The sequence below is a fragment of the Suricata suricatta genome, chromosome 5 (assembly GCF_006229205.1).
Source record: "Suricata suricatta isolate VVHF042 chromosome 5, meerkat_22Aug2017_6uvM2_HiC, whole genome shotgun sequence".
Classification (NCBI taxonomy): domain Eukaryota; kingdom Metazoa; phylum Chordata; class Mammalia; order Carnivora; family Herpestidae; genus Suricata; species Suricata suricatta.
This window is the reverse complement of record NC_043704.1, coordinates 17276410-17289849: the sequence shown is the minus strand read 5'-3', so window position 1 is coordinate 17289849 and position 13440 is coordinate 17276410. Positions and strand designations below refer to the sequence as shown.

The following is a 13440-nucleotide window of genomic DNA, read 5'->3' as shown; positions in this document are numbered from 1 at the left end:
GGAAGCTAATTCACAGCCCACTCTGCTGTGAAATACAGTACCCAGTCCTAACTAGTGAGTCTGACCAGAGAATCCAGGCAACTGCAGCACCTTCCTATAGCCTTACAGAGGGGACCAAGCTGGCGGTCCTATCCAGCTGTTCTCCCCAAGCCTGTCCTCAGAGCTCAAACAGCCTCATCAAAATAGACTGCAACAGCAGGCCTTCCTTGCACAAGGGCAGTGCCAGCAGATACACCTAGAAACCCACACTGAGCTGAGTGGTAAAGAACTACCTCTGCCAGAAGGAACCTATCAGTAACGACATTTGGAAGAGGAGCACAACAGAAAGTGCAGATACCACCCTATGGAATCAAGGTTCACAACTAATCAGACAAGTCTGACACTATCAAAGGAAACTAGTAAAGCTCTAACAAATGATCCTAAAGAAATGGAAATCAGTTAAACTGTCAGACAAAGAATTCAGAATGGGTCTCTTGAGAAGGTTTAGCAAATTACAAGAAAAGACAACTAAACAAAATTAGAAAAACAATGCATGAACAAAATGTGAAGTCTGATAAGGAAACAGCAACCATCAAAAAACAAACAAATAAACAGAAATCCTGGAGTGAATAAAATGAATTCAGTAGTTTCAAAAGTAGACTGAACTATGCAGAAGAATCAGAGACCTTGAGACTAGGATACTGGAAATTACATAGAGGAGCAAGATAAAAATAAAAATTTTTAAAAAGCCTACAGGAATTATGGGACACAATGAAAACAAGAATATTTATATTGGTAATTCCAGAAGGAGAAGAGAAAGGTACAATAAGTATATTTAAAGCAATAATGGCTGAACCTTCCTGAACCTGCAGAGAGAAATGGACATCCAGATTCCATGAGGAAATAAATTGGGAATAAATTGAACATCATATCATAATTAAATTGTGAAACATCAAAAGAATTTTAAGAGTAGCACAAATGGTAAGTTTTATATAAGGGAACCCCCATTAGAGTATCAATGGTTTGCTCAAAAGAAACTTTTCAGGCCAGAAGAGAATGGGATAACATATTCAAAATATTCAAGGAAAAGAAATGCTAACCAAGAATTCTATGCCCAGCAAAACTGTCCCTTCAATATCACCAGATCGGTCTTCAAAAATACTAAAGGGAGTTCTTTGAGTTGAAGTAAAAGTACACTGGTTAGCAACATAAAAACATAAAAAGGTAGTGTAAATCTCACTGGTAATGGTAAATAAACAGAGTTGAATTCTGCAATATGGTAACAGTGGTACATAATTCACTTATAACTCTAGTTAAAAGTTGTGGTTTTTTTTTTAATATAGTAAAAATGGGGCACCTGGGTGGCTCAGTTGGTTAAAGGCCCCACTTCTGCTCAGATAATGATCTCACAGTTGGTGAGTTCAAGCCCCACATGAGATTCTCTGTCTCGCTCTCTCTGTTCCTCCCCTGTGCATTCTCTCTTAAAAACAAACATTAAAAATAAATAAATATGATACAGTAAAAATAACCGTAACTACAATAATCTACAGTTAACATGCAAACTAACAATGATGGTAAATTAGCAATGATTCTAAGTTAAAGTCACCAGCTACATTAGCCCCTAACAAGAGAGTCAGCCTATTCTTTGAGGCTCTAAGCCAGTCACTGACTTCTCCTCTCTAGCTGATGAAAGTCCTAAATGGCATCTTCCAAAAGATGGCTGTTTTGTCTACATTGAAAATCTGTTATTAGTGGAGCCACTGTCATTAATTATCTTAGCTAGATCTCCTGCATAACTTGCTTGTTTCTATATCAACATTTACTGCTTCACCTTGCACTGTTATATTATAAAAATGGCTTCTTTCCTTAAATCTCATGAACCAACCTCTCCTAGCACTAAACTTTTCTTCTGCAGCTTCCTCACCTCATTCAGCCGTAGAAGTGCAGAATGTTAGGGCCTACAGGAAACGTTGTACCTGGTTTGATCTTCAATCCAGACCACTGAAACTCCTCCACATCAGCAGTAAGGCTGTTTTGCTTTCTTATCATTTATATATTCAATGGAGAGGCACAAGTTCAAGGAAATGAAAACATTTGCTTCAAAAATGTTTCCTTTGCACCCCAGACTTAGCTGCTTGGTGCAAGAGGCCGGGCTTTCAAGCCCATCGTGGCTTTCAACATGACTTCTTCACTCAGTTTAATCACTTCCAGCTTTTGTTGTTGGTTGCTTGGTTTTTTAGTCATTTCTACATTTTAATTTTAAATGAGAGACAAGTGACTCTCCTTTCACTGAACAGGTAGAGGTCACTGTAAGGTTATTCATTGGCCTGGAATAGGCAAACCCAAGGGGAGGGAGACAGACAAGGGAATGGCCAGTTGGTGGAACAGTCAGAACACACCACAACACTCATCAATTAAGTTAGATGTCTTACACAGGCACAGCCCATGGCACCCCAAAACAATTACAACAGCAACATCAAAGAACACTGATCACAGATCACCAGGGGTGAAAAATAATGGAAAAGTCTGAAATACTGCAAGAATTACTGAAATATAACACATAAACATGATGTGAGCAAATACTGTTGGGAAAATGGCACTGATAGACTTGCTTGATGAAAGGTTGCCATAAACTTCCAATTTATAAAAAAGAAAAAAAAAACAGTTATCTGCCAAGTGCACTAAAACAAAGTGCAACAAAACAAGGTGTGCCTTTACTTATATTAGACAAAATAAACTAAAAATGATAAAAAGAGACAAAGACAGTATAATGATAAAATGGTCAATCTTTCAAGAAGATAGTATAATTCTAAATATTTATGCAACCAATACTGGAGCACCTACGTATATAAAGCAAACACTCACAAGCTAAAGGAGAAATAAACAGTACCACAATAACAGTTGGGGACAAAGAAGACAGATTATCCTAAGAATCAGTAAGTAAACTGTGGACTTAAACAACACAGATACCAAATGGACCTAACAGACATAAACAGAGAAAACAGACTCCTGTATCCTAACTAATACATATGTATTTATAACAAAACCACAGCTTATATTTCTACATTGATAATTATTAGAACATTTATGCTTCCATTCTATCCAAGAAGAGCAGAATACACATTTTTATAGGATATACCATAGGCTGGTACACAAAACAAGTCTCAGCAAATTGAAGAAAAACCCTGAAATCATACCAAGTACTTTCTTTGACCACAAGGGCACGAAACTAGAAATCAGTAACAAGAGAAAAATTTGAAAATTCACATAGAAATTAAATAACACTCTCCTAAATAACCACTAGATCAAAGAAGAAAGTAAAGTGGAACTAAAACTTTCTTGAAATAAACAAAACTGGAAATGCAACATACCAGACCTTGTGGGATGCAGGAAATGCAGTTCTAACAAGGAAGTTTATAGTAATAAATGCTTACATTAGAAGCAAAAAAGATCTCCAAATCAACTACCTAACTCTATGACCTAAGAACTAGAAAAAGAACAACTGAGCCCAAAGTTAGCAGAAGAAAGAAAAAAATAAAGATTAGAGCAGAAATAAATGAAAGAACAGAAAAATAATAGGAAAGGTTAATAAACAAACTAAGAGTTAGATTTTGAAAAGAAACAAACCTGACAAACCCCTAGATAGACTAACCAAGGGAATAAAAGAGAGAAAGGACTCACATCAACAAAATTGCTAATGAAAAAGGAGACATTACAACTGATCTCATAGTAATTCAAAGGATTATAACAGGCTACTATGAACTATCTATGCCAACAAACTGAACAACCTAGAAAAAACAGAAAAATTCTTAGAAACATACAACTTAACAGAATCAGGAAGAAACAGAAAATCTGAATAGACCAATTACTGATAAGGAGATTGAGACTCTAACCAAAAATTTCCTAATGAAGAGAAGCCCAGCACCAGATGGTTTGATTGATGAATTTTACCAACCATCTGAAGAAAAATCAACACCCATTCTTCTCAAAGTCTTCCAAAAAATGGAAGGGAACACTCCCAAGCTCCTTTTAAAAGGCCAGCATAAATTATATCATGTATCTTGAATGTATCATAGATAAGCTGCTATATTACAATTGCCACTTCAGATAGCTGTGAAAATAGGTGATTAACTAGTTGGTACCTAACCTTCTAATTTCTGTATAAGTCTAATTACATGAAATAGAAGTGGGGGTTTTGATTTTTTACTTTGCTTTTCTGTTTGGAAGTATCATTGAAACTACTGTATTATAAATGACGGAAAATAATTGCATATGTTAAAAAAATAAATTGTATTAAAAAAAATAAAATAAAATAAAAGTGGTTAGAATCTAAAAAAATAAAAAATAAAAAAATAAAAATAAAAGGCCAGCATTATCCTGATACCAAAGCCAGAAAAGGATACTACTAGAAAACTATAGGCAAATGTTTCTAATGAATATAGATGAAAAATTTTCAGTAAAACACTACCAAACTGACTTCAGCAGCTCATTCACCATGACCAAGTGGGATTTATCCCTGGAATGTAAAGATGTTTCAAAATATGCAAGTCAATATCTACATCATGGTAATAAAATGAAAGAATCATATGATCATTGCAATACACAAAGAAAAAAGCATTTGACAAAATTCAACATCCATTCATAATAAAAACTTTTAACAAATCAGGAATAGAAGTAACACATATCGCTATAGTAAAGGATATATATGACAAGCCCTTAGCTAACATCATATTCAATGGTGAAAGGCTAAAAGCTCTTCCACTAAGATAAAAAAACAAGACAACAGTGCCTGCTCTCATCACTCCTATTCAACATAGTACTTGAGGTCCTAGCTAAAGCAACCAGACAAGAAAGAGAAATAGAAGGTCAGAACTGGAAAGGAGGAAGTAAAATTGTCTCTTTACAGATGACATGATTTAATACACAGAAAACCCTAAAGACTCAACCGAAAAACTGTTAGATCAATGAATTCAGTAAAGTTGCAGGACACAAAATTAACATACCAAAATCAGTAACATTTCTATATAATAACAAATTTTCTGCAAAAAAAAAAAAATAAGGAAATTGATTCCATTTACAATAGCATTAAAACCCAAATATTTAGGAATAAATTTAACTAAGAAAATGAAATTTTCTCTACTTTGAAAATTATGAGATATTGATAGAAGAAATCAAAGACACAAACAAATGGAGACGTATCCCATGTTTATGGATTAGAATTAATATTAAAATATCAATACTACCAAAAACATCTATAGAGCCAATGCAATCCCTATTCAAGATTACAATGGCATTTTTTGCAGAAGTAGAAAAAAATACTCCTAAAATGTATATAAAACCACAAAAGACCCAAGTTAGCCAAAGAAATCTTGTGAAAGAAGAACAAAGCAGGAAGCATCACATTTCCTGAAAGACCGTATAATCGGGCATAAAAACAAATAGACCAATGAAACAGAACTGAGAGCCCAAAATTAACCCAAGTATATATGACCAACTAATATACGACAAGATATCCAAGAATATTCAATGGAGGAAAGACAGTCTCTTCAATAAATGGTGCGGGGATAATAGGCTACTCACATGTAAAATAATAAAACTGGTCCCATATCTTACATTACTTGCAAAACTAACTCAAAATCAATTAGAGATTTAAATGTAAGACCTGAAACCATGAAAGTCCTAGAAGAAAACAGGGGAATAAAGCTCCTTGACATGGATCTTGGTAATTTTTGGATAGAACTTCTAAAGCACAAGTAACAAAATAAAAAAAACAAGTGGGAGCACATCAAACTAAAAGGTTTCTGCACCAGAAATCATCAACAAAGTGAAAAGATAATACACCAAATGGGAAGAAATATTTACAAACTATATATTCAATAAGGGATTACTATCCAAAATATACAAAGAACTCATACAACTCATAGCAAAAAAACAAACCACCCAGTTTTAAAAAGGACAAAGGACTTGAACAGACATTTTTGCAAAGAAAATATACTTCAGGTCAACAGATAACATGGAAGGATGCTCAACATCACTAGTCATTAGGGAAATGCATTAAAACTACAATGAGATATTAACTCACACTTATTAGAAAGGCCATCATCAAAAAGACGAAAGATAACAAATGCTAGCATGAACGTGAAGAACATGGAATCTGTGTGCACTGTTGGTGGGATTGTAAAATGATACAGCCACTATGGAAAACAATATGGAAGATCCTCAAAAAATTAAAACTAGAACTACCATATGATCCAGGAATCCCATTTCTGGGAATACAGTTAAGTCTCAAATAATGTGGGAGTTAGGACACAAAACTCCCCACCCTATGCTCTTAAAAATCTGCATATAACTTCTGACTCCCCTAAAACTTAACTACTAATAGCCTACTGTCGGCTGGAAGCCTTACCAATAACATCAACAATTAGTATGTATTTTGTATGTTTTATGTATTAACTACATTCTTATGATAAAGCTACAGAAAAGAAAATGTCAAGAAAAGCATAAGGGAAATACATTTCTAGTACTATACTGTATTTACTGAAAAGATTTGCATATAAATGGACCCATGAAATTCAAACCCATGTTATTCAAAGGTCATCATATATCCAAAGGAAACAAAAATGCTAATTCCAAAAGTAATCTGCACCTCCATGTCCACAGCAGTATTATTTATAATAGCAAAGACATGGAAACAACCCAAGTGTCCATCAGTGGATGAAATGGAAAAGAAGTTGTGGTGTATATACATGTACAATGGAATACTATTCCGTCACCAAAAAAGAAGACACCCCACCATTTGTGACACCATGGATGAATCTTGAAGACATTATGGTAAGGTGAAATGAATCAAAGACAAATACTATGTAATGTCATTCATATGTGGAATCAAACTAAACGAAAACTCATAGAAAAAGAGATCACACTGTGGTTACCAGAGGTGGAGGATGGGGGGAAGAGAAGGCTTGGAGGAAAGACGTTACAAATTTCCAGTTATAAGATAAAGAAGGACTAGAAATGTAATGTACAATACTGCCACATGATATATAGGAAAGCTGGTAGAAGTTAATCCTAAGAGTTCTCATCACAAGAAGGAAATTCTTTTCCTTTTCCTTTCCTTTCTTTGTATTATATCTATGTGAGAACATGGATGTGACCTGAACCTATCAAGGTAATCATTTCACAATATATGTAAATCAAACCATCGTGTTGTATACCTTAAATTTACACAATGATGTACACCAATAATTTTTCAATAAAACTAAAAACAAGGTATAAAAGTTAAAAAATCATGAGTTTTTAGCATGGCAAGGGTCCAGGATGAAAGCAAAAAGAGGTAAAACTGGAGAGATCAGTTGCATGTAAGATTGTAAATAATCCAATAGGCCAAACTAAGTCCTTCCGTTTTTATCCTGTACGTAAAAGGAAACCAAGGAAGAAAAGGGGGGGAAATGTATAATGTATTTAATATTCCTTTAAAAGCAGAGGAAGAATTTTTTTTTAAATCTTCCTGGCAAAACAGAATAGGCAGCTCAAGTGTAATCAGAAACAACAGATTTTCTAATAACTAAATACTAAAAAGTATGTTAGCTAATTCTGTTTCCTTACTTTCGCTGAAAGAGCAAAACCAGTTGTCAAATCTCAGGAACATTCCTCCTCCTGGAGGCCTCCACACAGTGAGGCACCTCGTGGTCCGTGAGGCACTGCAGCCCTGTGTCCCGCCCCTGCTTCCCTTCTGCCACCCTTCGGTTAGTCGTAACCTCGTTATAACCCGTGCTGGAGAAACCACCGGACCCCCATTAGGTATCCTCCCCTCTCCACACAGTCCATTCAACTGCAACTCCAGTCCAGGACTGCAAATCCTAGCCTGACCCCACAGTCTGGCTCTGTAAGCAACTACAAAGCTTGATGCCTTAAAATTTGATTTTGACATCAGCTGGCCCTAGGTGCCATAAAAAAAATTCCTTTTGACAATGTTTGTTGATGGGCATGTTCTTTGTCCACTACTTCAAACTTTCATTACCTTCTTAAAATCTGCAATCCAGCTTCCATTCATCAAAGGACTGAGCCCAAAGAGACATAAATCTAAGGAACACATGAAGTTCCCTAGGTTTTCTTGATTCACATCTGCACACCCTCCAGCCCCCCCCATCTCTCCTTAGTTTGTCTCAGAAGAGAGTCACTTCGCCTACACAAGGTCAGCATCTTCTCTACCTAGATCTCATCCCTCTCATCTCCTCAGTGGGAACTATCATCAATGACTCCGTCTCTATTTTCTATTCCTCCTCCACCTCCTACACCTAGTTTCCCTCTGACCTTGAATTCACCTCCATCTCTCACCTTCTTTCCACATCCCTTTTCACCGAACACTTAGAACTATCTGCCTCTACTTTCTCGCCACTATTCATTCTAGTAATGCCGGAGCCAATGGACAGTTTTAGTCCTGAATTTTATTTGGACCCCTACGGCATTGAACACGGGTGATGAATACTACCGAAAACTCCTCTGCTTCCCTTTATCCGTAGCCCTTATTTTCAAGTCTCCATCCACCCATATACCCCTCTTATCTATATACTGGTGTTCCCTTGATATTCTTCTCACTCTTCACTCTCCCCAGACAAGCTCATCCTCAATTTATAAATTATACTACCACCTACATGACATGGACTTTGAAAGCAGTATTTCTATCAAGTCAGTAGACAATCTTCATTTGAGTTTTTTCCCAGACACCTTAATCTAATGTGTTCAAATTTTAACACTGGCTTCCTGTATCCCCTAACCTTCAAGTTTCCTTTAAAGGTTCTCTCATGTGTGAATTAAAACAACAAAAACAAAGGTTCTCTATAAGGCCTAATGGTATTTCCTTCTACCCAATTAAGAAATAGAATCACAGAGCCACAACAATTCTATTTCCTTAATCTCTTTCATGTCCAACTCCTCTCTTCCATCTATACCTTCGTTTAAACTGTTTCTCTCATTACATCTATTCCAATAGTTTCCTGTCTTATAACCCCAACCTCTCTTCCCTCACATCCATCTTTCACAGTTATCAAAATAATTTCTTTTTTTTGAAAGAGAGAAAGAAAGGGGGAGAGAGAATCCCAAGCAGGCTCCATGCTCAGTACTGGGTCCAATGTGGGGCTCGATCTCATGACCCTGAGATCATGACCTAAGTCAGTATCAAGAGTTGAATGCTTAACCAACTAAGCCACCCAGGTGCCCCTCAAAATAATCTTTTTTTTAATGTTTATTTTTGAGAGAGAGAGAGAGTGAACAGGGGAGGGAATCACAGAATCTGAAGAGTCTCCAGGCTCATGAGCTAGCTGTCAGCACAGAGCCTGATGCGGGGCTTGAACCCATGAACCACAAGATCATGACCTGAGCTGAAGTAAGATGTGTAACTGCCTGGGACCATGCAAAATAATCTTTCTAATGAAATAGTCTTATTATTCTCCTACCTAATTAGAACCAACAGCTCCTTAATAGCTACCTCTTAAAGTCCAATCGCTTTAACCTACAACATTAGGTTTTTTCCCTACTATTTTCTCAAAATTCAGCTTTTGGTACGTCCTAAAATCCTTTGTCCCCAACTTTCTTCCTGAAATGCCAGCCAAACTGAACTCTGAACATTGTTTTATGTACCCAAAATGCCCATCCCCAATTATATCCATAAGGAAATATCCTTCATCACCCAGTCAAATTTTTCTCTTTCTGAAATCACCACTGATGCCGCAAAAAAAGAGTGGGGAAACTCGTTTTCTGCCAATTTGACACACAGGCTACCCTTCTGATACAGCGGTTATCATGGTACAACCTATGTCTGTCCTCTCTACAAAAGGAACTGCCACACAGCCATGTTCAGTAAATGTTTATTGAATTAATAAACAAATAACTAACAGTGTCCAAAAAGGTTTAAAATACAACAAAAGCTATTTTTGTTACCTTTATATGTTCAATCATTAGCTGACTAGGGAGAAATTGGAATTAAGCAAAGCTAAAACTGCTATAGATGAAAATAATGAGAGGCTATTTGTGGTTCTTTTGTTTTGTTGCTACACCTGTCGTCTTAGCCTTCCCTTAAGGCTGTAGCATTTCTGTACTGCAAGATGATAACAGCCACTCCTCAAAGACACTCATCCTACTGACTGTCAACTTGTTATGTAGCAAAGTAGGAATAAATCAGCTGTAATTCAATTTACCTCTGCTAGATCTGGATTTAGATATTAAGCAGTAATTAAATAAAAGAAGTATTTATTATCAGGCACTAACCATTAGTACTGCAAAGGTCTTCCTTAGTCCAGACCAAAAGGGGAGGTATACATTGAGCAATGAATTCTTTCTTGTCTTCTTTTGACAAAAATGGACAGAGACTTTGAATGGTATGCATATTGCCTTCCGTTAGTGGGAAAAACCTGTTTAAGGAAAGGAAAAGTATGAATTATATTTATCTTAAATGTGCAGTTATTTCAGAAAATTCCTGTTCTTTGTAATATTCAAGAAGACTAATTACTATATAAAATAACTGTAGAGAAAAAAAGAAACTATGAAAAGAGATTGACAGTTGCTGATTCTGGATGATGAGACTGAGTATTTTTTACTGCTTTCTCTTTTTTATATGTTTCTAAACTTTATTAAAAAACATTTTTTAATGTTCATTGATTTTGAGAGCAAGAGAGAAAGGGAGAGAGCATGTACAAGCAGGGGAGAGGCAGTGAGGGAGGGAGAGAGAATCCCAAGTAAGCTCCACACTACTAGCACAGAACCCCAGGTGGGGCTCAAACTCATGAACCATATGATCATGATCTGAGCCAAAACCAAAAGGGTCGGATGCGTAGGCGACTGAACCACCCAGACGCCCCACATTTCTAATTTTAAAAATTATCATTTGACACTATCATAATCTTAACTATTCCCCTATTAGTGGACATTGTTATTTTTTCTCCAATTTTGCTCTTACAAATAATGTTGCAATAAATACCCATGGGCAGATATTATTCTGCATCTGTGCAAAAATAATACTCTTTAGGCTAGATTTCTAGAAGCAGAATTGCATGAGCAAAGGCTTTGAATGTATTGTATTTTGATAATTTGAAATGGCTTTCCTAAAAAGAATGATTAATTTATACACTTTCACCAAAAACGTACAGGTGTACAGGTGTTTTGCTGTACACTTAATGAATCTTTTTAATTTCTAGCAAGATGGCAGATAAAGTATGCTTCTTTTAATTTATATTTCTATCAGTCACATTAAATTTATCAAATTAACTATTTCTTTTTTACTTTGGGGGGTTTATTTCTGAGAGAGAGGGAGAGAGTACACACATGAATATGTAGAGGAAGTCCAGAAAGAGAGGGAGAGAGATAAAGAATAAGCAGGGGAGGGGCAGAGAGAGAGGGAGAGAGAATCCGAAGCAGGCTCTGTGCTGTCAGTGCAGAGCCCAAGGCAGAGCTCAAACTCACAAACCGTGAGATCATAACCTGATTATGTGATTACTAGTTGCAAGATGAGAATAGGAGGAAGGGGTCTGGCTGTAAAAGTAACACAAGGGATCCCTGTGATAAAACTCTTCTGTCTTGGTCTGTGGTAGTGTCACACATGTGATCTACACAGAACACACACAAATAAATAAGTATATGTAACCTTGGTCAGTGGATTGTATGATGCCATTTTCTTAGTTGTAAAATTGTATTAAAGTTATGCAAAATGGTATTACTGACGGAAACTCAATGAAGGGTGTATGGACAGCTAGCTCAGAGCCTAGAGCCTGCTTCCGGTTCTGTGTCTCCTTCTCTCTCTGCCCCTCCCCCTCTCATGCTCTGTCTCTCTCTGTATCAAAAATAAATAAAGCATTTTAAAAAAAGTATAAAATTCCACAACAAAATATTATAAAGTTTAAAACGTTTACATGAGAAGGTGTGTCCCAAACCTAAAATAAGTTAAATTGTCTTAAAGTCTTCAATCTCATTTACTTGAATTTCTGCATTTCTTAAAGCTTGTTTCCTTGATTGATTAGATTATTCATTAGTTGGGCTTGCCAAAATGACCAAATACAGCAAATTACAAGTATAAACATTTTAAATAAGAATACCCTTCTTAAAAAAAAAAAAAAAAAGAATACCCTTCTTTTCTCCTATAATGCCGTTTTACTTCATCAGATGAAACACTTTGGGAAAGGATCAACTTAGCAATAATAAGAGACCAAAGGGTGCCATTTTCCATGGATCTAAAAAATGAAAAAAAAAAAAAAAACCATTTTCAAAGTGTTTAAGATTTTTAAAGACCGTTTACCTGGATTCCTTTTACAGAATTAAATAGAGCACCTTGTGAGGGTATCAATTCACCCATGGCTTTTGTCCCAAACAACTGCCGTTACTGGAAAGATTAGGAGCTTAGGTTTCCAACACTCCTTTGCAACTAGTACTGAGCTCTCATCCCAAAGCCCTTCAAATCCCAATAGAGATTAGGTCTGAGGATCAGGGACTGTAGCTGGACAAAGGCCATGTCCCAGAGGACACCACGCCTGGTTAGTGTTGAAGAACCACAGAGGTGTTAAAATCTGCTAGGGGAAGTTCTGAGTGTCACTGAGTATGTGACGGAGACTGCAGATAAAGGCAAAGCCTGGGACCTCTGAAACCGCAAAATATATTCAAAACACTACAGACAAGTGAAAAAGAGGCAGTTCAACACAGTAATTTCAACAAGCTCCCGTCAATTAAGGGTAAGGTTCTGTGTTTATAACAACAGGCAAAGTGTAAGGTCTGAGAGTGGCGGAAGGATGGACCACAGATGACAAAACGACTTCCACAAGGCTTCTATTGCTTTCAATGTCGTCTGCCCCATTCCTCAGTGTAATTCATGGATTTAAGAACACAGGCAAAGTTCAATATCGCCCCAGATGAGTAAATCCAGTACTCAGAATCCAGGAAGTACTCATCATTAAGAACTGGGTTTAATTTAGATCAACCCTCTGAAAGATTAGCATGAAGTGAGCTTACATTTTACAGAAACAAAACCAAAAGCTAGTAAAACAATCACTTAAAAATGGAAGCTGAAAGGAATTCTTACCTGTTAAATAACAGCTGTAAAAGGCCAGAAGTGTTACCGAGTCCACATAAGTTATCATATGTAATATTCATCTTTTGAAGCATTTCACAAAATCCGGTTAGAAAAATAGGTGGATTGTCCAATTCTTCATACCACTGCAGTGAATAGAGCAATTCTGCAACTACAGAATGGACAACACATTATCAAGTGGACTCTGTGAAGAAAGCTTTCGATCATTTTCACTTCACTGCCCCATTTTCGAATACTGCTCTGCCCACCAGTCTCAAAATATCTGTGAACTTATTTCCGAATCTGCTTTGAGATGCTCAATGATAATGAAAACTGAAAACATCTGTCTGGTACAAAATGCCACTCCTCTCCCAAATCTTACTTGGTCCCTTTTCTAATTAGTGAACAAT

The 13440-nt window shown here is 36.4% G+C and overlaps 1 protein-coding gene across 1 annotated transcript in view; it reads right to left on the bottom strand.

Annotated features, from left to right (window-relative positions):
• The window catches only part of LTN1 (listerin E3 ubiquitin protein ligase 1), a 63035-nt gene that overhangs the window by 18518 nt on the left and 31077 nt on the right, over positions 1–13440 (bottom strand). The window contains exons 17-19 of the mRNA XM_029939085.1: positions 13043–13202; positions 12096–12200; positions 10246–10388 (exon numbers count right to left, since the gene is read on the bottom strand). Of these exons, the coding sequence (XP_029794945.1) occupies positions 10246–10388; positions 12096–12200; positions 13043–13202 (408 nt within the window). The remainder of the gene's footprint in view (positions 1–10245; positions 10389–12095; positions 12201–13042; positions 13203–13440) is intronic.